The sequence below is a fragment of the Rhyacophila brunnea genome, unplaced genomic scaffold, assembly GCF_057557595.1.
Source record: "Rhyacophila brunnea isolate RB1 unplaced genomic scaffold, BYU_Rbru_1.0 scaffold_1, whole genome shotgun sequence".
Lineage (NCBI taxonomy): Eukaryota > Metazoa > Arthropoda > Insecta > Trichoptera > Rhyacophilidae > Rhyacophila > Rhyacophila brunnea.
Window position 1 is genome coordinate 20,912,216 of NW_028232751.1, and position 27,919 is coordinate 20,940,134.

General features: G+C 32.8%; 1 protein-coding gene across 5 annotated transcripts in view; it reads right to left on the reverse strand.

The window, feature by feature from the left end:
• Positions 1–913: 913 nt before the first annotated feature.
• The window catches only part of LOC147079578 (uncharacterized), a 144,107-nt gene continuing 117,101 nt past the window's right edge, over positions 914–27,919 (reverse strand). For all 5 annotated transcript variants that reach the window (XM_085942122.1, XM_085942099.1, XM_085942106.1 and 2 more), the window contains exons 4-11: positions 25,586–25,743; positions 24,258–24,445; positions 17,074–17,245; positions 10,747–10,978; positions 5,809–6,050; positions 4,099–5,191; positions 2,010–2,146; positions 914–1,866 (exon numbers count right to left, since the gene is read on the reverse strand). In XM_085942122.1, coding sequence (XP_085798248.1) covers positions 1,729–1,866; positions 2,010–2,146; positions 4,099–5,191; positions 5,809–6,050; positions 10,747–10,978; positions 17,074–17,245; positions 24,258–24,445; positions 25,586–25,743 — 2,360 coding nt within the window. In that variant the 3' untranslated portion in view covers positions 914–1,728. The remainder of the gene's footprint in view (positions 1,867–2,009; positions 2,147–4,098; positions 5,192–5,808; positions 6,051–10,746; positions 10,979–17,073; positions 17,246–24,257; positions 24,446–25,585; positions 25,744–27,919) is intronic.

Below are 27,919 nucleotides of genomic sequence, written 5' to 3' on the forward strand. Positions count from 1 at the left end.
ATTTTAATCTTTGAAGCTTGAAAAGTTTTGTACCTACATTGGACTAATTTTTTTCTCAATAATTTTGTGTTAAAAAATATTTTCATTGTGGGAAAACCAAGGTTGAAAATATCTAAACCTTTTCAAATAATATTAAAAAGTCTATTTCTACAGCAAAGATATCGTTCACAGGGAATTAGTGTACCTATTATGATTAGAAAAGAATGCAATGACATACCTTTTAAAGATAATTTAGTATATTTGAAAAAAAAACACAATATTAATAAATAAGTTCTGCTTTAATCAGAATAACCAATGATATAGAATTAAAAAAAAAAAATCAATTATAAATTATATCTCAGTAATAATATTACATTTTGCATAGTAACTGGGAATCATGACAAACTGACATTTGCTTCAGCTATTTTGTTAAGGGAACGAAAGAAGGCTCCACTTCAGATACAATATCATTATATTTGGGACAATACGGTGTTAAGGTTTAAGATATAAAATGAATGTGAATAAGCAGTTTATCTTCAGTATTATTGGTATAAATGACAAGATACTGGAAGTCTTAATTAGATTCAAAATCAAATACAATGCGCAAACATATAAAAAAAAATTGAGATCATTTTGTGTTTTGTGCACCGTGAATTTAAAATCAAATACAATTTTATTGAATTAAACATTCCAGTACAGTGAAATCAATACAGTACAGTGATTCCCAACTGGACCGCGAGATCTGTCAGAATTCGGAACAGCTCATCCAAAATAGGTAGGTACATTTTGAAACCTTTTTACTAATAGGCTAAAAGTAAGCAAGTGACTTGCATTTACGGAATGGAGTGTTGGAAAGTTGAGCTTGTTTGGGTTTAAATATCGCATCAAAGTTATTATTTAACTAGAGCGAATTCTACTAGAGAAGAGAATTTTTGGGAACAAAAATTGAGAAACTCAATTATATTAAAAACTGTGTTGCTTAATATTTTATTTTTAATACGTAGGTACTTAGTAATTAGTGTCTGTTAACCCTACCGGCAGTGACATACTGTGCCAATAGGCAGGTCGTGTGTTTAGGGCAGGACATTCCAAGAAGGTGGCAGATTGAAGAAGGAATAGGAGGAAGTCACGTGAGGTATGTCACTGCCTAATGCTTAGCACTGCCATTTTGTAATTTATAACCCTGGACCTTAATTTGTGCTGGCCAATTTCCGCTAGATTTAAAAAAATGTTTCAAGGGTTCCGCCAAAGAAAGAAGGTTGGGAATCACTGGTCTAATCAGATTTATATTCATAAAAATATAATACAGTATTATTAATCATCACAATTGAAATCGCGTCATACAAGATCTGACTAATTTCCATGATGTATTAAAAATATATAAAACCACAATCTGAATTTTGCACTAAAATGTTCAAGCACATTCTAAAGATGGTTAATAGTTATCTATGTATCACCTGTTACACCGGTAGCAATATATTATTTGCCAATAGAATATCTGCGTAATTATTGAGGTTATCAAATTACATGTAATAAAAAGAAATTGTCATTTAATTGATATGAGAGATTACGCAAACACAATACTTCAGCATAATAAAACATCATAGTTACAAAAACTAAATAAATTTATAAACTAGGCGTAAATGTATCAGTCGTTACTAATGTAAAGGCCAGTTATTAAAATAAAATAAAACACTTACATACAATAATTGAATTAAATACCATAATGAGAAACTATCGATAAATGTTTTAACCATCTAAGCACGGTGCAGGGGATAGATTTTCTCGCTGCATATTGTCACCCTGATGTGTTGGTTCTTCATTCATTATATTCCGATGATCCAGCTGAATGGATTCAAAGATCTGCCTATGTTCTTGATGTTCCATCTAAGAAGAAGAAAAAAAATGAGTGTGTGTTCAGGGCACAGGGCACACATGATAAAGTAAGTGGTGAAATGAACAAATGTTTTGAGTCAGCTATCATCATCAAAGGTTTCGGAATTGAACTTAAATAAGAACAAGACACTCACAATCATTTCACTCAAGTTTTGTTGCTGACTTGGTTGGTATTGGTGTTGGTGCACATTCATTTGATGTACGTGCCCATCTATCTCCATCATGCTTGATTCCAAAGCTGCCAGCGACTTAGGGACAACTACACACAAATCTGAAAGTAGAAAAAGGTGGTAAATTTTCATTAACAATATTAAAACCAGGTATCTATTTAAAAAAAAAAAAAAAAAAAACAATAAAACCGCAATTCCTGCAGTGATGATGTGAAAACTTCTTACCAATCAATGACATTAATATGGACGAAGCATCTAGAAAATAAAATGACAATCACTTTGTGTCGGGTCTGCCGGATGGCGAAATTCATATTTTAATATCGGTATCCTACGCTCAAATGAACATTCTGCTTGCAAGCGGTCTGGCGACACCGCTGGGTCTGCCCATACAAAATTTCTGACTGTCAGGTTTCGACTCCACCGTTATTATTGTGTTACAAAATGCCAATGTGGCTAGTTAAAAATTGTAAAAAAATCTACTAAACACTCCAAGAAAGATGGGATATCACTTTGCATGTGTTAGTATTATTTATTATTTATAAAATGCCATTTTAAGATATTGATGAATGTTTATTCAATGCAATTGAATGACAGGAACCATTGGACAGTCAGTCGCCTGTGATTCGCTGGGCTCACTTGCGTCTAATCTCCGAGAATCTGTTTCTAACGCAATGAGTCATGACACTAATACGCCATTACAATAAAGGTTATATTACTATAAATTCTCGAAGCTTGTATCGCATAATGGAAACGGATACGTCAATGGTCACGTGACATCTACCTATACATCTGTGAATGACTTTCATGCACAATTTCTCGTGCGCGCCGGGCCGGGTATGAAGTGAGTCGTCCATTTAATATGTCATTGTTACCAATATTTTAAATTACATGTCACTCATAGTCGTCCAATCTTTGACACCTGAATTATTAATTTTCTTTATTTGGGGCAATTTATTATATTAAATGTTTGTAATTTAAAAAAAAAATACGGTAAATAATCATTTAGTAACGAGTCTTCACTGTAATATTAAATAGCTGCTAACCTTTTTGACTTTTTTTTAATGAATATTTAATTCAATACATTTTATGCAGAAGCATTAATTATTATTATGCATTTTGATTGTAATATTTGTGTTAATTAACAACTGAAAAATTATTGTGAGGGTTTAGGATAGGATAATTTCTTCAACTTACACATCCACATCTCAGCATTTGTGCCTTAGAGATAGCAAGGTAATTATGTAACATGCATATAAGTAATTCAGAGTACAGTGGCACCGTAGAACATTCGTATGTATATTATAATGTTTGGCTGCAATGCATATTCCAATGCTAGCAAACAAAACCACTACAACTTCAATTTGACTTTAACATGCCCACTGTGCCAATGTATGCTGATTAACCTATATCTACAGTCGAACTTGGTTACTACAAGGAAGATGGGACCGACTGAATTTGCTCGTTGTATCAGAGAATAGGTATTTTTAAATGAGCGATCACATAACACAAAAAGTCGAAAATAAAAAATATGAAAACCACCGTAAAAATCCCCGAATGGCATTCATAAACTACAAAAGATGTTGTTTATTGTAATGAACCCTGGTAGGTACCTACTGACTTCACAAACCTTGGATTTTTTACTTACTTCACTTCAACCATATGAAAACTCCAATTAGGTAGGTACTTAGACACTTAACTAGTGTCATAAACGTAATGCGATCCAGGCGGCATCCTGTCCGGTCGGATTTTATTGCTTAGTGTTGAAATCTTTTTAAACGATCCGACACATTAACAGTTTTAAGAAAAAATTTTGACGATATTTTAGCTCGGTATATCCGATAAGTTGCTTGTTAAAACAGTGAATAAATATATGGAGAAAATCAACTAAAATGTCAATGAATGTTTCCTCATTACATCCGAGATCTCGCTATATCCGTTGATCGTAATAACCGAGTTCGACTGTAAATTGAAGACTGAGATTATTCATAAAAAATAGTTTTTTAGAAATTTAATCTTATATAGTGTAATAGAATATTTAAACTGCAGTTGTTACCTGAATTTGGGTCAGTCAGTTGATGAATATAATTATCAAATCCTTCTTCTTGAGTTTGTACTACAGCGCCATCCTCTAATTTCACATTATGCATTCTATGCGGAGCCACCTGGAGTATTTGACCATTATTATAATTATCCGTTCCTTGCGATACGGCTGATGTCAACTCTTCAATTACAATGTTGTCACCCTCACTGCAAGCAATCCTGCGCTTAGATGATTGTGAAGGATCACTCATGTTCACGTCCATTCTTGGTCGCTTGACGGATAACTTGTCAGAGTAAGCGGCCACATGGAAGTCACTGAGACTGTCATCGGGAACGAGAACTTGCAAACTTTTTAACAACGCGTCACTGCTTGAAATAACATTTGGTTTTAAATCACTGTCATCTTGTTTACTAGAATATGCATCTCCTATAACTCCACTGTTACAAGAGAATGCATTATTGTACAAGGAGTCGCCATAGTCAGTGTTTTCTACCATGCCTATCTGGCTTGCACAATCTAGACCTGGCAATTCCTGCAGAGGATAGGTATTGGAATGGTAATTGACATTGTCAATGAATGTATTCTCTATAACAGGTATAGATTCATTAGCAGAAAATGTGTGATAAATTTTTGGACTGAGTGATGGAATTCTAGCGTTATCCTTAGATTCTTCTGAAATATTTTCAGTCAGCTGTTTATTCTTCAAAGAATAAACGTCTCCAGCTTGTTCAATAGGTTTTACACACGTGTTTGTGACACAATCTACTTTTGCACTGTGTCTTTGGACAACTGATGGCCTTGACATAAGAGTAGTGAAGCAGGTAGAGTTTGAAGAAGTTGGATTTCCTGTTTCAGTTGTGACTACGTCATCATGTATCCGTAATTTAATGGCCTGGTTAATAACGGAGACACTTTTTGCAATTGTTGTTTTTATGGTGGAGGGTTTTGGAGGTATAATTGACAAGCTGTGACAAGGAGGGGGTGTGGTTGGAATGGGGCTTGGTGAACGCTGCGGGAGCATGTGTGCCGGAGATGGCAGATTTGTGATGAGATGCATGATAACCTGTTCCAATTGCTGGGGGTCCTCTACTGAAGCTTCTCCACTCTGGAAAAAAAGTAATCAGGTCACAAAATGTAAGTTAAGTATGAATACGAAAAGAATGATATCAAAATGATTGTAGACAGCTATTATTATTTCATGATTTAGTATATAATGACAGTAAGTTTTACAGAAATACAAAGTTTTCTTCATGGGTCCGTGGGTAGGTAGATTATATTAATAATTCGATAGTATTAAAAAACATCATCTAACATTAGAAAACAATAATAAACATATTTGAAAACAAACAATACAAAATAAAACATTGCGTATTATAACACATTCTGTAGCAGTTCTGTAATTTACTGGAAAAATTACATAAGAAAAAGTAAGCAAAACGGCAAACATTAGCATAAAATATAGCACAAGATGGCTAGTTCGCTGCCATTCAACAATAAAAGCATTAATCAATTTAATATAATATGTAAAGGTATTTATTATAATAATGTAAAATAAATATTGCGAGAGATTAAATTTGTGTTTTTTAAATGGTGAGATTTTGAAGAATCTCTAAAAACCTAATCTCTTGCAAAGCCCACGCAATGTCACATTAAATCATAATGTCCATATCAATCAATTTACTATTTATCCTCTAAATATGTTGTGAATAAAAATTTTCTTACAGTTCCAAAAGGATATTCAGCCTGTGATGCGCTTATAATAGCAGAGTATTTTTTCTTCATATCTTCGATAAGGTTGCGTCCCTCCTCTTCAGAAACGAGCGTGTTCATACACACGAAACTTTGGACAGCATTCGATCCATGACTTATCTCCAAGTAACCTTTGGTTTTCAAATAAATGAACTCTCCAGTTTTAGACATGAAGCGATAGCAGGATTCTCCGTATTGTTTGTTGCGATCGTACACTAAAAGAAAAAAAATGCTTTCGAAAACGAACTTTGAAATATAAAATAGAATTCAATTACTGTTACACAAAATGAAACCAGTAATAAAAGTAGCATTATACTGGTATAGATCTATTTTGATACCAGGTGACTCATATTATGTGAGTTTGCAGTTTACGATGGTTTATTGATTAATATTCTACTCTTTGACGCCAGGGGAAAAGAGTGTAAATGAGTTTCAATATTAATAAGGGGAATGAATATATATTCGCACAATAAATTAGACACATACTGACAAAGTCAAAAGGCATTTAGAAGAGGTTGTCCATGAATGACGTGACATGATTTTGAGTATTTTGTATTCCACTTCCCCCAAATTGTGACATTTCATTACAAAATCTTTTACAATGGTGTAATTGAGAATTCTTAGTTAATATCAGTTTAAATTATACAATACTTTTCAACCCCCATTTCTTAAGAAATAATTTTATTTAAAACGACCGAATTCAGTATAATTGTCTCACCTAATAATATTTTAGATTTTGGTTAAAATCACAACATTATCCATTTAACATTAGTTTATTAAACATATATAATTTTGAAAAACACTTTCTGAGAGAATATATTATAACCAATAGAAAAAATCTTTTTTGAAAAAAAGTAAGCCGACCCGACGGGGAATCGAACCCCGTATCTCCCAGGTTAATGCCCTGATCTGTGCATTACCACTATGCTACGAGGTGACATACTAATTGCGACAAATTTTAACTATTGCTCAATTTTAATACCTACTCATCAGTGCTCTTCCAAATCAAGCTACTTTGGCAATTGATTTTTGTTTCTTAAATCAAAGTAGGTAACTATTTACTATTACTTTGATTACTAACCGATGTAGTGGAATTTCTCCAATATTTTTTAGATGTAACTACTTGCACTTGCTAATAATTTATAATTAACTATATAAAAGAAAATCTCAATGTTATGTAATAACTAAATCACCTTGTAAAAAGGCTATAAGGTATAGTTCATTTAATAAAATAAATTATCAGAAAAAATGAGTTTGTATTTTGTTAACTCTGGACATCGCATTTCTATGTCTAGTCGACTTATTAAGTGAATAATTAATTATTCATAGGTACAATAGCTTATAATTGATTTTTGTTTGTTTTAAAGATTCAAATATCCTCATACAAACAACATCAGATATCTTCTCGAGTCAGTTATAATTTTGATTTTGTGAAATAAATTATTCTGACCATGTGGTACATATTTTGATTTGATTTTTATTTTGTGTGAAAACTTTTTCCAAGTAAATTCATTCAATTATCTGTGAAATAAGTCCATTTTAGTGAAAATTGTTTTTTAAATTTTTGAGACAATTATTTTTAGTGAAATTTGATTACTTAATTCAAAGTGCGATTAATTATTGCTACCCTATTAATGACACTTAATATTTAACTTCAACAGACTAATTCAAGTTCTTCCTAATTACACTCCAAAATATCTACACAACATGATAATAACATAATAATCGTTTCTAGTTAGCACTTTCATCAAGGTTTCAATTTGTTGTGGTACGGAATAATAATGAAAGATATAGGCTAAGATATATATATAGATATATATATAGATATATATATCTATTTCAGGACTCGCGCTAGGGAACGAAATATGAATTCATGCAAATATTTTATCACTTACACGAGTCATCAAGTCACAAAACAAGCTCCTGACATTTTTACTTTATAATAAATTACGTGAAATATCTTTGCGAATTGGGGTATTTATTATCATCGTTATATGGGAATTGACGTATTGGATATGAAGTGAAAACTGTTTTTGTGAATTTTTTCTTAAGTAGAAAAAGTCAGAGCGAGTATTGTGATTCGATGACTCATATGATACGTGTCATAATGAATTCTTAACATGTTATAAATATTTTTCGGTATGCAAGCAAATCATAATCACCTATATTACTCAAGCAAATAATTTATACATGAAGATAAATTAATGTTATAAGATATTTAAAAAAATACAATTTAATGTAAAATTTACTTTCCCACACAATCCGGATGTAAAATCAGAGGGAATTGAGAAAATAAAACAATAATCTTAAAAACAACAGTTCATTGCAAACAATTTGAAATTTACATACATTTCATAGAAAAGCTTGCGCTAATACAATGATAACATTGTGCTGGTATAAAACTATTATAGATTTTATTAATAAATTATACAAACGGAGCGTAAACATGTTGAAATTTAGCAATTTTTAGCGATCAATTTTGGTTTAGTCACATGTAAATTAATATGTCGCATCTGCGTTTGTTGTTGCTGAAACTGTGATACTACCAGGCAGTGGTGGAGTTTTGGTGGAGATTTGACATAAATAGAGCGTACTACACATTATCAGTCATACTCATTTGTTTCCATTGAACTAAAAATACAACTTGTAGATGGAATTGAATATTTTTTAAAATACAATGAACCCCTGCCTAGACCAAATCATAATAGATAAGGTAGGCTGTGGAGATCCGACAAAAATAATTCGCATGTTTTCAGTCAGAGGTACTTATTTGTTTTCATTGAACTAAGTATGTCTGACAAAGTTTATTGTGCATCATTTATGTCGAAGCTCCACAGCATATCTCTACCTTTCGCTACTCCCACCCGGGGTAGGTGAAAGATTTCAAGGGGTAAGCAGTTAGATTATTTTTTATAAAAATAGATTCATATGCATTCTCATATGGAAGTATCTATAGTATGAAAAAATAATATGATTTTGCATTTCCGTACCATCATAATTTTTTCTAATATAATTTTGAAAATAAAGAAAAATAATATAAAAATGCAATTGCATATGCCATTGAGATGACATAATTTAAAAAATTGGAATCTGAAAGACAAAGTTTGCAAAAAAATTATCATAAAAAGTGGGGTACGCTAGTAAAATCTGTGTTTTAACAGCTAACATATATGTATTAGCATTTTGCTAGTTTGAGAAACACTCGATAGTGGATTCAATTTAGTTTATTTAGTAAATCATTCAGTGGTATTTTGATATGGAATACTCCATTTGTCTATTTAAATTAATTAGAGCTTTTTTTAAATAATTACATAAATACAATAATTTGACATTTCGCACAGTGCATTAATTAATATGGCATTTTAGTGTGGTAATTTTTGGAGTATTATAAAAATACAAAACAGAAAATACGTTGATCTAGCAATGTCTTAACGCTTTTATGTATATTTGGCAATATAAGAAAAATATAAGTTCAATAATATACTGAGTCATAATAATTTTGAGAAAACAGAATGATGATTGTGGTAATTTTAATGAAATGTTCACTTTGGGTTTTAGCCTATCTTTATAGTTTAATCGATAATAAGAGGCGTCTAATTACAAAAAGCGACAAGTCCACAATTCAATATTTTCGGGAAACAACATTTTTATGTTTCAAGCTTCAATTTGTTTTAACGTGAGATTATTTTTTCTGTTGTATTCCATGTCGAAATTAGAACCAAATGGCAATTTGTTTAAGCCGATAAACTCTTAAATGTAATAAATATAGGCAAAATAAAATTGGACGTGGCGCTATTTGTACCTCATTTTTCAATTTACTCTGCATAAGGCACATATTTTCGTGGCACTGTCATGAGTTTACCAGATGCATGGGAGACACCCCTTTCAATATTGAACGTTCCCTTATTGGTTGACTTAAAAACGCGTGAAATCAACAAAGCTTTAAATACCATGAAACACGGACTTGGCGCTTTTTGTAATAAATCGAAACATAAAATATTTTTTGTCGTAGGGTGATGTCGTGTTTTGGAATTTATAGATCAATAAATATTGTGTAAAATTATACAAACAATACGTGCGCATACGCAAGCTAGTCATAATTTGAATACGAGAATTCTCAGGTGTGCAGTATTCCACTTAATAGTTAAATTAAGAAATATACTCACAGATTAAAGGAAAACTCTTCTTGAGTTATTTTAAAATTTGACATTGAAAAACATGATCGTCAAATTCATAGTGAATTGAATTGGTTGCTTCCAAAATTGGCTTTCAAGTTCAATTAAATTTTTTTTAAGTCACAACATTTAAGAATGTAGCATTCTTTATTGAATATACTTAATTTGAAACACTTCAAAAACATACCTATGGAATCTGATGGATGTGGGTTCGAATTCCGCTCCTTACCGGTATTTAAAAAGGAATCTTTTTTAATAGGTATATTTCTGAGGTGTTCTAAATTACAGACCTACAAACTTATCTGAAGAATGGGATGGGGGAGCCACTGTCGAAAACTACCCAATCAAGACTCGTAACAGGACAAAATCTGACAATCGAATGACATTTTCCAAATGGTCTATGGTAGTTTGTAGTTCCATTTTTGGCCATTCCATAGATAAGTTTGTAGGTCTGTAAGTAGGTATATGAAATTAAAAGTTAATGTATACACAGTGTATCGATGATAACAAACCAATTGAAGATTGTTTGAAAAAATGTTATAATTCATAAATTCATAATATATTTCTTGCTCAAAATAAAAAATTTTTCATTTGGAAATTTTTCACTTAACCAATCACAAGGGGTTTTTATATTGGTTTGACTGTCAATGATTATTGTAAAGATACAAAATGAGTTGACAATACAATAAATTGTGAATGTTTAAAATGTGTATAAAATTATTTAGGGATTACTGACTTTGTCGGAGTGCGATGATCACCCATCGCACGTCTTCTTTATGCATAAACGTGAACCCGGAAACACCCGATATCTCATTGGTCAAATACCCTGCGACCACGGAAATTCTTTGATCACATTGGACGATCCTGCCGTCGATGAGATGCCTTGTTCGGTATTCCTGTTTGCTTGCCTCGATAAGTCTGTCTGTCAAACAGGATTGTTTGACTATATGCACCATCCCAATGAATACCTGGATTTAAACAGACAACAATATTATTTTCATTCTATGCTTAAATAGAATGTGGCGTGAAAAATTTGATATAACGAGTAATGCTTATAACGAGCAAATTCAGTCGGTCCCATCTTCCTCGTAATAACCAAGTTCGACTGTATTATGCATAGAACAGATAATAAATAGAATACCGATAGGTTATATTCAATACGCCGCATGTTGATACCGGGTTTTGAATGTGTGAGTGTCCTACGAAAATGAAGCACGCATTATGCACGTGCAATAGTGTGTGTAATACACCAAGATTGAACGAGCGTAAATGCATAAACCGAGAGCAGTTTTCAGTATTCGACGTAAACGTATTCTTGACACGTGTGGAAGTTTAACCCAGATTCTTCCTTACTCGAGTCGGTTATCTGCTATCGCCTTACCAGTTATGTATTTCAGTTCCCATTATTTCTGAGTTCCCTGGTATTATGGTTTGGTTTAGACAAGGTTTAATTGAATTTTAAAAACCATCCAGCACCATCTGCAAATTGTATTCTTAGTTCAATGAAAACAAATAAGCATCAATGCCAAAGTTTAGTGTGCACTATTTATATCGAATATTAACATCCTACCTATACCCTTTGTCACCAGCATAAACACTTTTAGCCTTAAAGGTCTTGTAATCATTTCATATTATTGAAATGTACGACCTCTCCAGTCCCACTGAACTCAACAGACAGGATAATAAATGTTGACATCCGAAAATGAACAAGAATCAATAAGTTTTGCGGGTTATCAAAACCAGAAAACTACAGTACCTCGGTCACATTATGAGAGGATGAAACTACATCATTCCTCAACTTCTTACCCAAAAGAAAGATCACAGGCAGAGGACGACATCACATTTCGTGGTTGAAGAACCTCCGTGATTAGTATAAGTGTAGCTAAACTGAACTGTTCCGGGTAGCAAACGATAGAGCAAAGAGCGCCCTGATGGTAGCTAACCACCAACCAATAAAGGATGGCAAGAGAAGAAGATGTAAAACAAACTAGTGAAATTACAATGTGACAACAATTTTTGATTAGGTCAATGATCTACGAATTGTATATGGAAAACTGTTGCAAGATAGGTAAATAAATAGACTACTTTATACAATTAGGGATTGCAAAACCAAATGAAAATACTAATACCGGTATTTCGGTATTTCATATTGGATATTGGTATTAATACCGAGAAGATTAATACTGAACAGAAGTATCTAACAATATATAAATCTGTTTAAAATATTAATATTTTATAGCGAGTGCCATTAGACCGCCATAGATGTACAGTTTTAGTAACAGGTTGAGCATGCCAGTTAATATGTAATGGCGGCCATACAGTTATCTTTAGTAGATAATCTGCTGCGCCCATAGACGGACAGTTTTCGACCTGCCAGATGTCTGCCAGGTTCAAACTGCCAGCGACCCCCCCACTCCCGTGTTTTTGTAAAACTGTTGGAATTTCGACTCGCCGAAAGTTCTCGGGTGACATTAGATGTTGGTAACGTTAAGTAGAATATACCGCGCGAACAGCTGCGGCTGGTGTTGCTTGTTATAAAATACAAATTCATTTATTATTAATAATGTAATAATTAATATTATGTACGCGGAGATCGCAAATATTATATTTTATTTATTTTTATTTATACAATATAATATAAATGTTAAAATTTTAGAGAGCATTATAAATATTAAGGTGACGCATCAGTGAAACGACAAATAATTTTCAACTGTAGGCGCGACGAAATTTTGGACTCGCTCGCATTTACTGAGAGAACGTCGAGCTAGAAACATATCACTTTGCTTCGTGATGGCGACGGGCTAATTAATTCTTAAATCGTGTAAAGATGACTAAAAACGTTACCCATTTACTTTAAAAAGAAAACATGTCAATGAATATATTATTATTGTTACTAATAGAACAATAAACAGAACATAAAATGGACGTATGTTGGATTTATATGACAAATAATATTTCGTTTGTCAGGCGTCGTTTGCACCCGCGACCCGCAATCCGCGCATCGCCTAGCAACGATCTTTTTAGACCGTGCCTCAACTGATGTACGGCCTTAAGTTATTGTGAAAATATAGACTAATAACTCAGTATTCAAATTTTATTTATTGTATGTAGTGAATATTACAAATTATTAATTTAAGACGTTCACAACATAAATTAATATACCTAATTGTGAATGATAATGTCGGTAAATCTAAATAAAATTTACGTATATATTTTAATAATATCATAATAATTAATTATACTGATGATTGATGTGAATATAATTTTGTGGCATGTTTAAATTTATTGTATATAAAATCAATACCTACCTATATAAATATTACCGTATTCTAAAAATATGACCAAATAGATAATTAATACTGTCCATTAAAGGGAATAATTTATTCAAAAGAAAAGATTATAGTTCATATTTTATATTTACATGAATGTGTATAATATTGTTTCGGTGAATCGATAAATACACAATCCACTAGCGAAATCATGATTTATTTTACCAACGTCATTGGTGTGTATTTTATGTCAATTTTTTTCTAATAAAAACAATTATAATCATAATAAATTCAAAGTAAAATTATTCGTTATCAATATCGTTCAAGTATATACCCTACTTAAAACTAATTTAAACACTACCCCTGTGTATTATCTCCGCGAACTTAACCTCCATAGTTTTTGACACTTTCTCTGCCACAGACAATAACTGTATGTATATGGGCACGTCTGTTGACAGTTCGACAGATTTAAATGGGGTGGTTAAACTGATCTGTGGTGTGCCCACTAATGTACAGTTTTGTACAGTTATTGTCTGTGCCAGGTGCAACCTGCTACTAAAACTTTACGTATATGGCCAGCTATTGCTGGTCTCCAAGAGAGTGAAAGGGTAACGGAAGTAAACCAGACGTCACGTAACCCGATAAAAAATACAGTAATCTTAATTTCTTTTATTTTGTTAACTGTCAATTACTCATGGTGGAACTGCATTGTATTGTAGTTTGATTTAATAAAATGCATTTTTTTTGTAGTACTTATTCCACTTTTAATCAATAAATTAGGAACGGTTTCGTCCGCCTCAGAGGTACATTTTTAACTTGAAAATCTCAACATTTAAAATGTCCCTCTGAGGCGGACGAAACCGATCCTAATTTATTGATTAAAAGTGGAATAAGTACTACAAAGAATTGCATTTTATTAAATCAAACAACAATACAGTCATGTTAAATCTATTATGTCAATAATCAATACAATTTGTTTCCACTTTTAATGTCAAATATATCGGTAATGTCTGATTTTTAAAACCGGTATTTCGGTATCAAAAAATACTGGTATACCGGTATTGCAATCCCTATATACAATGAGAAAAATTAGCCTTCGAAAACTGTAGTGGGTTCACAATGTTTAGCCACAATAAAATTCTTATCTAATCAGATCAAATGTTAATTATTATTTTTATTATACACAGGTAATAAATGTTGTGACAAATGGGTGACAAAGTCAATTAACCAATGATAAAATGACTACCTACATGTTTTCTATTTGTAAATAGACTAATATAATAATGTCAATGTTCAGCTTTGACCCATAGAAATAAAATAAGTAAATAATAACATTAATGTAACCAGGAAAAGTTTTATTTGTAAGTAGCAGCGATATTATTATATTCTATATATATTATGATTCTATATCAGTAAACAAGTGTTTCATTGCCCTTGAAGACTGTATCCCAGATACAGATTTGCTAATGGTACAACCACAATATCAGCAGTTAATTATTATTGTGGTCATAATTAATATTCCTGTCTATAACATGGAAGGAAATACAATATACATTTCGTGGGTGTGTAAATTCGAATGGTTAATAATTTCAGGCCGAAACAAATAACGTTATAAATTATTTATTCATATTATTATATGTTGTAAATAGAGTACGAATTAAGAGATATTGAAGTAAAAAATTTAAAGTACTTCCAGTGAAGTATAACTTTTCAGATACAACATAAATATTATTTTAAATCTTAGTATTACGATTGTAAATATTGTGATTTATAGAAAAAAGAATCAATATTTCTTGACTAATATTTCGAATTGAATTGAATTGATTCGAAAACAAATTGGTAGAAGATGTTCAAAAAGTAAAATTTGAAAACATTTACAAAAAAAACTTGAAGCAGACGAAGCAGCAGCTCCACATGAATGAATTTGCATCATCCGAAAGTTCGACATGGGTAGGTAGCTAGTTACTGTCAATAAAATAAATTATTGAAATCAATTGAAATAAAATATGCTACCTTAAGAAATCTTTACTATGCACAATTTCTAATGACCCGAATTTTGAATAATACCAAAAATCATAAGGCTAAGGCCACACAGGTAGGTGCCTTGCTTGGTGCTTTGCTACGAGCTAGGTGACATATCCTAGCGAATGGACGCATACTATACTATCGCAATGGCCACACTGCACGCTTCGCGCCTCGCTACGTGATTTAGTCACCTATGTGTTGGTTAATTTTATCGTGTCACTTAGGCTTCGGCCACATAGGCAGGTGCTTCGCTAGTCCTGAGCTAGATGCTATGTTTTTTATGGTTTTTTGATGTATTTTTTAACTATAAATATTTTGACCGATGCATGTATTATTTAGGCCATGGCCACACCGAAGTGCTTCGCTTAGTGCTAAGCTAGGTGCTATGCTTGTATACTAAAAATACTACTGCCACATTGCACGCTACGTGCTTAGGTACAAATTCATTTGACATTTGGGAGTGCTGAAGTCAACAACGATATGTCACTCTCAAAACTAACCAGAAAGCTACTTCTCACTGAGAATTTAAGTTTAAAATTTCGAATGTCTCAAATTCGAACTTGTTGGGTGCATAATGTCAATTCATCCCATGTGTCATTATTCATAACCTCAAAATATACGGTGTTTGACGTTTGTCATACTGAAGAAACATCCGCCATCTTGCAAAATTCATATACAATGGCAAAATGGTTTGTCGAATAGACCAAATGGTATGTCATTTTAATAAGTTGTATTTCTGGGGGTATCAAACATAAATCCGGCCTTGCATTGGTCTCAATACTTTTTGTCGAGTGGACTTGAAAAAAAGCTCTTGCGGACAAAAATCTTCCGATAATATCCATCGAGACTTTTTTCTGCTTTTTGAGATTGGATAAAAAGCTTCCTTGCTTGCGAGTAATGATACTTTTCTACCAACACTAGTATCAATACTTTGTCTTTCGATATGACATCCCTAGATGTGGGTGTATTTCTCTTTTTATGATTCTATGACGGATCTTTTAGAGTCTTGAAAAACAACAAAATTGTCTTTATTTAAAATGGTCCGTAGTGATGTAGTGCAGTATCGTCGCTGTAGGATTGGTTTGTCGAATAGACCAAATAATGTCAAATGTTCAGGAGATGAAAAACAAATTTCATTATCCTATATTTAAACACATGTAGGTATTTAAATTGTTGTTTTTATAGCATATGCATGCTGTATTTATTACAAAGTAATTTAAAGAAAAGGATGGTTCTGGTCCATTTAGATACAAAAAATGATTCTGCATTATAAGGGCATTGCGACGGTATTATACTAACATTAATTACATAATAAGAAAAATATTTAGTATTCATTTATACTAAAAGACGTTTCACACGAGACACCGGTGGCTAGACACAGGTGTCTCGAGAGGCTGCACTTACTCATACATGAATGGGCATGTTTAGACAGAGATGCACGTGTGTTGCATTCATTTATATGTATATGCAGTGTCCAGAGATACGGTGTCCAAACACCAGTGTCTCGTGTGAAACGGCTCTAAATGCATATACACAATGTACAGTAAAAACAAAACAATCATTCGGTTCGTGGATTGTATGCGTACGAATGCCTACGAGTACGCGCTCATTGGCTGGCAGGTGTATAGTATGGCCCCCATCTGCATGCATACCATCGACCAACCGATTTATTGTTTTGTTTTTACTGTACATGAATAGTTATCTCTTACATGTCACTATTATAAGTTGCATGGCAGTGCTGTTGTTAATATATAAAAATAGTTACTAACCACATCATTTCCACTGGGGGATATAGCTTCGTCTCCTCTTGCTCGGTGTCGCCGCACAACCTGCCCGGCAGAGTTGCTTCCTGGAGTCGCACGGTCAGCGCGGCGTAGCGACCCGTCCATGCGACACAACTCATATTGAGGAACTTCTGAACGCTGAACAGCTCGTGCCAGTCTGAAATTGTTTTTGACAAAAAAATTATATGGCCAGGCTCAGGCATTTCTTTTGAATAATTTAAAATCTCGAGCATGTAGTGACATCTATTATGAGGAGTATTCAACACTAATTTATTTAAATTCATTTTAATTTAAGTTGATATGACTGTTTTAAAAAGAGCTTCGCTGTTTATCCAATATATGCCGCTAGTATAGGGTTACTACTTCAGCTTTTATTCAAAGAAAATATTATTCGGGATTTCCTTCTGTTCAAATGAAATATCACTTGTATGCAATGACATTATTAATGGACTACTCACTCAGTACAGTAGCTAGCAAGTAAATTCAAACGTAACATTCGCACGTGCATAGGTAGACATCACGCAATATCCATTATGCGATATCACGCATCGGGAATTTATAGCAATATCACCTTTATTGTAATGGCGTTAGAACTGTGTTTCTAGTATCAATGTTCGTTTGAGCGAACCCGTTCGAGCCGAACCATTCGGCAGACCCGACAAGAAGCTTCGAGAATTTATAGCAATATCACCTTTATTGTTATGGCGTTAGAACAGATTATGCCATTCGGCAGACCCGACAAAAAAGTGAGTGTCATTTTTTTTTCCAGATGCTTCGTCCATATTAATGTCATTGCTTGTATGTGAATATTTTTGGGAACTTCCTTTGTACAGTTGGAATATTTTTTTTGTTGAAGTGTGTCATCTTATTTATTTCGCGCCTGGAATTATTGGAGTGTGTAGTTCATTTCTTTCATTACAAATAGTAGGCATGGAAGAAAAATTTGTTTATAATATTTGCCAAATTATTTCGGTAATTCGTCGGTATGTTCACAATTGCGATTGCGTTTCTTGATCTGTGAGTGTTTGTTTCAATTGTGTTTCTTCCGTCAAGTGACAGGATTAATTGTATAGTACAGGTGGGGGCAAACTTTTTGGATGGAGGGCCAAATTCAAGAATTAAAAATGAGCGGCGGGCCGCAAGTAAAATACCATTTTTAGATATACACTATTTATTATCACGAAAAATAAACATTACAAAAAATTAATGAGAAGAATGAAACTGATGTACCTTTTTTAACATTTTTTTAAATTCAGGTGTTAATTTTGTAGTTGATATTCTCAAAGCTGCTTCTAAATGGGCATCGGAAATATTTGATCGTAAAGAATTTTTATTGAGGTTCATGATCCAAAATGTTTGTTCACATATATAGGTTGATCCAAAAATAACGAACATTTTTCTTTCATAATCTCTAAGTTGGTCGAAATTGTCTGAATTAAGGGAATTGTAAAATTTGGAGATTTCTTCACGACGATGCAATTCTCTTAAATCAGTGTCACACTGCAGATCAATAATCTCAAGTTGTAGCTCTGTCGGCACACTATCAATATCTATTGAAATCGATGTTCAACGTAGAAAATAGTGGTTACATAGTGTGAGACGAGACGCAAGGAAGATGTACTGAGATAATACATTTACGAAACAAGAAATTCTTCAAATTTTAATCTATTGTCAATATTTTTTAAAAAATATATAAAAAAAAGTTATTCGTAATCAGAAGTACAATTAATGATGGCGGGCCGCAAAAAAATACCTGGCGGGCCGCAGTTTGCCCCCCCCTGGTATAGTACAAAGTGTTTTTAGTTAACAAATTTATATTATCAATTCATAGTTTCTATGGTGTTAGAACTATTTTTGTGACTTTCCATTCTGATTTTTCCACCGCTTGAATATGGAAAGAGAATCGAGTACTCAGGGACTTCATCAATCGGCTGACGATCTTTTGGACAGGGTTCGCATTACTCCGAATCTGATAAGTGATTTTGGATTAAATGATGAGACGAAGAACAAGATACATCTCATTCTCCTACTGTTGATGAATCGATGCCAGTTTTCGAATGGGAAACTGCTGTTTCAAAGCTGCTTCTAAATGGGCATCGGAAATATTTGATCGTAAAGAATTTTTATTGAGGTTCATGATCCAAAATGTTTGTTCACATATATAGGTTGATCCAAAAATAACGAACATTTTTCTTTCATAATCTCTAAGTTGGTCGAAATTGTCTGAATTAAGGGAATTGTAAAATTTGGAGATTTCTTCACGACGATGCAATTCTCTTAAATCAGTGTCACACTGCAGATCAATAATCTCAAGTTGTAGCTCTGTCGGCACACTATCAATATCTATTGAAATCGATGTTCAACGTAGAAAATAGTGGTTACATAGTGTGAGACGAGACGCAAGGAAGATGTACTGAGATAATACATTTACGAAACAAGAAATTCTTCAAATTTTAATCTATTGTCAATATTTTTTAAAAAATATATAAAAAAAAGTTATTTGTAATCAGAAGTACAATTAATGATGGCGGGCCGCAAAAAAATACCTGGCGGGCCGCAGTTTGCCCCCCCCTGGTATAGTACAAAGTGTTTTTAGTTAACAAATTTATATTATCAATTCATAGTTTCTATGGTGTTAGAACTATTTTTGTGACTTTCCATTCTGATTTTTCCACCGCTTGAATATGGAAAGAGAATCGAGTACTCAGGGACTTCATCAATCGGCTGACGATCTTTTGGACAGGGTTCGCATTACTCCGAATCTGATAAGTGATTTTGGATTAAATGATGAGACGAAGAACAAGATACATCTCATTCTCCTACTGTTGATGAATCGATGCCAGTTTTCGAATGGGAAACTGGAGATTTTGTGCCAAAAATAAATTCGTTCAATAGCTCAAAATCAGGATCAGATTTTGAAAGTTTCGGCAATAGCGAATTGGATTAAGAAAAGAATCAAGGTATCGGTGTAAACAAAGCAAAGTGGCCCTCTGTTCGGTACCGTGTTTTGAAACTTACCACACGGTAGAACACTATTGACTTGAAAACTCTTTCTACAAGTTTTGTGGCAACCCTGACAATTTTTAAAAGTTAAACTTGTGTTTTTTCGGAAGAATACTGGTCAAAATGAGATATTTTGCATATAATTGGTAAGTGTTAATGATAAACTTTCAATATATTTAAAAAAAAAAAAACATATTAATAAGGTTTTATTTTTGCTAAAAAATTCATTCACTTGCCGCCATACAAAACCTCCTGGCACAGATCAGGTTAAAAGATACTTATGATTCCATACAATTAGTTTCATAAAGGTTTTATCTAGAATAGTGTAGTTTAAGCCATTTTTGTTTGTTTGAAAATTAACAATGATTTAATAATGTCAAATGTCAAAAGGTTCAAGCATGTTCTTTATACAAATGACAGCAGTGGCGAAGGGTGACTTTTGGAAATAGGTAAGCTGTGGAGATCAGAGAAAAAGAGCACACTTGTCAGGTAACTTACGGTAAATAAGAAGATAATACTTACGATATTACTACTGATGAATAGGTGCATACTAATGACGACACACTGGTCATAGGTTTCACCGCTGAATTTGTCAAATTATTTAAATCACTTATGGCAGTAGAATTCCACGCATACTTTTCTTTACCAAACAATACGCATCGCCAACAAAAAAGTTTGTTTAATGTATAACTGCCAGTTAAAAACAAATATTTATCATATAAATTGTTGTGAAAATGTCTAATATAAGTTTTTTTGCTGTATTCAAATCTAAATGAACCCTTGGAAGGTCAAGCTTTGATAATTTTTAAATGCAATCGTTCGCACATTTTCTATCGGGACACTGCACAATTTAATAAATACTTATATATTATAAGCAGTGGCGAATGATTTCGGTACAACATGAGATAATTTATCCACGTTCAAACACAGTAACACACTGAATTTTGTATTATAGAATAAACCTTTATCACCGCTTTGAAATGACAAAATGACATGAACTGTAAATAGCATGTTATGTTTGTCTATGACTGAAGTAACCTAAATAATAATCGCGAATTAATACAATATTTATTTTTAATAACAATTTATAAATTATATGTGATCGAACACAATAATTATTATTTTTTTTAATCATCCTTATTATTTAGTATTTGCTTTAAAAGATAAGCATAGATAATAAACAAATCAACATAGCCCATAAGCTTGTCCTGTTTACGCTTCCGAGTCGGGAACAAAAACGCAGACGTGCATGAAGTTGGCAACTGAATTGCGGTAGAAAATTCGGCTTGGATTATCGTTGAAATAATTCTAAAAATAGCACTCACGTTGTGACGTTCCGTCATTTATTTTTGATTCGAAACTTGACTAAATTAAACGCTCTACTTATAAATAACGACGATAGATGGCAATCAATATTTTTATTATAACCTACAATGTCCTACAATATAGATATTTATTTATTTAAATTAAATACTTGAAAATAGAAGGTAAGCTTTAAATAATCGCTTAGTATGGAGCCTTCGCCACTGAATGACATTCTAGGGTGAAAAATATGTGGAGATAATAAATTATCATTAGTCATCTGCAAATCTATTGTCCTTTTATTATTTGAAGCAAATAGTTAGGAAGATATTTGCAATACTGAAATTAAACAATGACATTCCATATTCTCTAGTGCGCGTGCGCAATCCAAAAAAACAGAATAATTAGTTATAATACACGTGTGCAAGTAAAGTTACACAATTTAGTTACCCTGTTGTGCTAACGGTGCATTATATTACGATACGTCAGATTCAACATGCGTTGAGTAACTGAGGTGAAAACTACTTGTTCATCTTAACGCAAGCTGCAAGCTGAATAGATAATTCTACCCATTCTTCAGCTTTGAAATTTTTGCTTCTGCAAATGAAAAACTTTAATGCGTAATTATGATACAGACGTAACTATTGAAAATAACATATTCTTTAATATGTGTTTGAGTTTATCTCGTATTTATCCACAGTCAATATTAAAATCTTGTTACGGCTTCACCCAGGAAGCAAACCCATTTCCATTAATTTTGTTTTCTCTGGATTACCTGGATATTTCTCTGGATATTCTGGGTACCTAATTAAAATAATTTATTTAATATAGAGTTTTATTGTCAGTTCAGTTGCAATACTTTTCTCTTTTTAGCCAATCAATAACTTTAATTATTGTCGAGCAAGAACTTCTTGTCTACGTGTTAAAACTGTGAATCAACAAGCCCCTCCTATGCAGTTAATCGTAGTTCGGTCTCAAATGAGGAACGCTCCTAATTTTATCATTTCATTTAACACTTCTGTATGGCAGTGCTCCGCAACCCTTTCTCACCCACGGCACACCAAAGGTCTTCTCAAAATTCCATGGCATACCACACGTAAAACAATTTATACACCAAAATGTGGACCCCACATCCTGAATGGGGACCCCGAGCCAGGATTTTTGGCACCCCCCCTACCTATCGCTAAGGTTAAAGAGAGTGTGATACTCTAAAATAGTGTTTTTCAAATGGTGTTCGAGATAAAATTAATTAACGGTATTGATTGTATGTTGTATGTTTAGCAATTTTTTGTATTTATTAATAGATACCTACATCCACTTGAATTATGGATAGTTGTCGGGTTAAGCCCTGTCAGCTCCCCGTTGTGGGGGCCATGCACCAAAATTACATTAATTTATGTATTTTTATTTGATAAATAATTAAAGATACAAACAACATAACACAGACGAAGAACGAAAAATGTACATATTTCCATGTATTTATATTATCAATATAATAACTGATTAATGTGATAACTGAGCTTGTTTCAATGAACGTAAAAGTTTTATATAATTTGACTTGACATTTGAAAGAGCAACCCGAAGTTCTGGGTCAAGATCCTTCAAGTTCAGATCCTTTCCTTCAGTTATAACTTGAGTTGAAAAACTTTGCTTACCTAGATATGTCGTAGGAAATGGGAGCTGAACTGCGATAGGAAATCGGAAATCCGAGGATATTAACCGAAATCCAGAAAATAGCCAATGGAACATCGGCGAAGGTCAGTTTTAGTTGTTTCTCAATCCAACCAATTCCTCTCGAATTTATAGAGAAAGCGCTTCTATAGAATTTTCAGCATTGGTTGCAAAAGGGTTTCGAATCCAGTTATATTGATTGTATGAAAGTACCTAATGATGAAATTTATTTTGCAGCAAAGTTAAATGTTTTTGAGACGGATCTAAAATTAATTGTTTGTTTTCAATGGTGGTCTGGTAGCTCCTTACGTTTTTCATTTGTAGAGATCCCTGTCTTAACTCCTACTTTATCAGAGCATGACAATATATTTTCATTCTGACCTTGCATTGTTTTATTAAGTTAATACAGGTACTCAAATATATTACCAGCGATGTACGAAAATTTAGCTATTGAATAAGTATTGTATAATATACAAAATTATTTGTATTTTTTTTGGGAGCAATGCGCCGCGGCACACCTAGTATCGTCTCACGGCACACCGGTTGCGGAGGACTGGTGTACAGGAATATCAATTTACGTAATTTGATGCTTTTTTATAATAAAAATATATATTGAATGAAAATTGGACATAGTTATGCAGAAAGTAGCCAGTCCACAAAAACTAAAAAAATGAGATATGATATAGATCAGATGCGAGAAAGATTTCTCGACATTCTGCTGAAAATAGCCAAGCCGCAAAAAAATTATTCTTGAAATAAAATACTATTTACAATTTGACATTTTACACACATTGTGCCATTATCTCAGGTCGACATTATTGTGGACTGGCTACATTCTGCATAACTACATTCAATTATTGTTAGTAAACTTTTGGTTTATTGTGAAGAAAAGGAGTCCTTTCTAAAAAGAGAGCTGATACATTATTTAAACACACGTTGCCGTCATGACAGGATCGTCACTGAGAAGTCTTTCATATGCGACTACAGAGACATCCGGTTATCGACGAGATCTTGTTGTCGGACAGTAGTAGATGGTGTGAATTTTTTTTAGTAGTCTTGAATAATAATAATTAAATTATGGTACTTTCTTGTGACAATTTTAGTACGAGAAGCAAAATAAAGTAATGATCATCGCAATACGGGTCTTGTGGAATTATATTCTTTTAATGTAATACAGAATTGATATAATGTACCTTATTTGAAAATCTCTACGCTCCTCTTTGAAACTGTCTTCTTCCTGGGTAGTAGTATCGGTTGATGGCAATGCGAGTAATTGACCATTTGGAGCAATCGGTGTCTCCCTCGGCATCAGTTCTTTCTTTAGCTTTTCAATGTCGTCAGGGTGAGTAAGATTCAGGATATTCTGGCCCAGTAAATCAGTCTGAAGTATAAATATTTTTTTTTAACATTTCATTCTATTGAATTAGGACAACAGCCGATATGCAGAGTTGTTGCCGTTAAATTAATCTAACCGAGGGCCATATGCATAGATGTCGGTGTGATTATCTTCTTTGTTTCTTTATTAAACACCACAACAAGCCGTGAAGTCCAATACTAGTGGTAAAACTTCCAGGCTTGAGGAATTTACATATTAGATTATGTAATATATTTTGACCTCACCGGGAATTGAACCCAGAACTCCGGGATGGAAGGCCAGCGCCTTACGCACTGCACCACGAGAGCCGGCGTTATGTTAAACTAGATAATTATAAACCTGTTGCATAGTTATATTGTAGTTAGCGAAATGGTACATAAAACATGACTTTAGTTAATTACAAATAACTATCAACTAGGTATGCAACGAGTTCATAATTAGTTAGTATAACATAACGTTGACACTTTTATATTTGGCCCCAGATGTTTAGTCATACTTATGAACATAGTGGTAAAATTAAAAAATGAAAAGTAATGAAATATGTTATACAGATAATTAATTCAACAATTAATATAGTAAGTTTTGTATAAAAGATAAGATGAACCAAAATATCACAATATGAAATGCAATAATAATATATACCTAAATAAAAAACTTTATGCATAATAATATGTACTTGTATTTGTTGCGTTTTTCAATTATGCTGCAATATAGTATCATTGCTGGTCACTTAACTAGAGTCTGTCTTCTATAAGCTGGCGTGCAGGTTTCTCCCCGCTTCAGCATCTATCTTGTTCCCTCCCATTGAAACCTGTTGCAACAGTTGAATAAGATGGCACAATGCTTTCCGTGTGACGTGTACACCAGTTTATAGAATACAGACTCTACTTATGAATATTATTATGACTAGGCATTTGGCCCTTGATTTATAATTATCGTTAATTATGGTCAATAATTAATTAATCAATATATTAATTTATTATTTACTTAATTAATATATTAATTAATTATTTACTTAATTAATATATTAATTAATTATTTACTTAATTAATATATTAATTACTGATATAAATTAAGTAGGTAATATTTTTCATTATCACTTTATCGAACTAATTATAATGTAATGTATAAGGTTTGAGTTTTCACCTGGCAATGTCCGAGGTATTGCTCGATATTTGTTGTAACAACGAGGATGATTCCCTTGCAAGTAGTTGTTATCAGGAAACCGCCCATCATGTTGATCAAGGTATCAACGACCTGTGGCTTTAATTTCATATGGCATGTTCCCATTGAGTTGCCGAAAACTGAAAATAAATACACTAAAATGACAAACCAATCAATATGAAAAAAAAAACATGCAAGAACCATGTATCGCTATCCTATCCTATCCTATCCTATCCCTAAGGTTCAGGGTAGTGTAATGTTCTACAGTAGTGTTCCCCGAATGATATTCCGTGGAATTCCAGGTTCCGTATAAAATAAAGGGTGTTCCGTGTTTTTAAATAAATCCACTTGAATTATCGGCACTCGCCATCATATTATGAAGAACTGATCGCGATCGCCTTTTATGATAGCCAAGTAACATGCGATCCTACATCATATATTGCTTAACAATAATTATAAAATTAAAATCCACTTCTCAAATTTTGTGGTGTTTATTTTCATTTAACTGGTAGACCCGCCACGCTGCCCTAGGCTAGAGCCCTGTCACCCCCCCCCCCCCATGACCGTGCACCCATAGTCTGTACGGCAGTGGCGAAGGGTGGAGGCAGGTTGTTAAGATCCGACATAAATAGTGCACACTAAAATTTGTCAGTCAACCTTATTTATTTTCATTGAACTAATACTATAATGTTTAGATAGTGTTTGCTAGTTTTCAAAATTCAATTAAACCCTGTGTAATACAAGCAGTGTTGCCAACCGTACTATAATAATTATAGTACAATACTATAATTTTGATTCTGCAAAAAATGTAAAATACTATAATTTTACGCCAAATATGCCAAATTACTACCCGAAAAATTTTCCTGTACTATATTTTTTACAGAAATACTATATTTTTTACGCCTTTGTACTATAAACAGCATAGAAAAATATGGCGACACTGAATACAAGCCTAAAAAATGTGTTTTACTTGCTTTTAAGCCTCCCCACGATAAAAAAAATTACAATCGAATTTTAATTTTCCAAATTTATGTTCATGCACGACGAATTATTATTTTTATTTTGTTTAAATTTTACATGGTTTATAACATGGGTAAATCGCGTTTATTTGCGTAAGCTGACTCCATTTTTACAAATCACAATACATACAAGAAGCAGTATACCTGTAAATGTAATATTAGCTTTGAATTTCAAAGAATTTATATTAAAATAGGTACTAATAGAGAGACGTTAGCACCGCAGACGAAACGAATTTCCGCCCACAATATATACAAATTCTGTCTTAATTTATTGTCTCTTAGCAACGCATGATCTACCTGGTCTCATGGGATGTCAATACAGATCTTTTTAAAATGTTGGTAGAATTTAATAATTTTAAGACTGGTTTGAATTATTTGGAGGCTCCCTTTTACATTTTCTGACGACGAAATTGCGTCATATGCGTCATGTAGCATTAGCGAAGGGTGGAGGTAGGCTGCTAAGATCCGCCATAAATAGTGCACACTAAACTGACTAACAAGTCATACGTATTTGTTTTTATTGAACCAAGACTACAATTTACAGATGGTGTTGGTTAGTTTTTAAATAATTACAAGATAAAAAAAACTTTTTATATACAACGTTCTTAAATTTTCCGTTGAATCATATAAACTTGACTTGATTAGCTTAAACGATCAAAAAAAATTGTACTTGGTAGAAATACTGAATAATGAACGTAGGTATATATTATTTAATAATTTAGTTGCTAGGAGTGCTAGGACCCCCTAGCAACCAATAATGGTATCGAAATAACTTTTCATACACAACAGAATTAACTAAAAATGAATTCAATTCTACTGAAAGATGGCTAAAAGTATTTAAAAAAATGCATTGGCATTGTGTTCTGATATAATATATTCTAAAAGTTTCAAATGTCTACTAGCTAGTCGGGAAGTTAGTTAAAAATCGATTGCAAGATTTGTACCGGACAAATAAGAATACGACCTAAGAAAAACGTTGTAAAATCAATTAAACCCTGCCTAACCATACCACAATAGTTTTATTATACTTTGAGCGATACAACAAAATTGTGCACACTTTTTCATTCATACTTATTTGTTTTCGTTGGATTAAGAATACATTACACATATTGTTGGTTATTTTTTTTTAAATTCATTAAGCCCTGCCTAACCCACACCATACTAGATACAAAATATTATTCTATCTATAAAATATTCAAAGTTATGTATAATTTAATTGCATAATTTTATATATTTTATAGATACAACACTATAAAACTAACCAACACCATCTGTAAATTTTAGTCTTATTTCAATG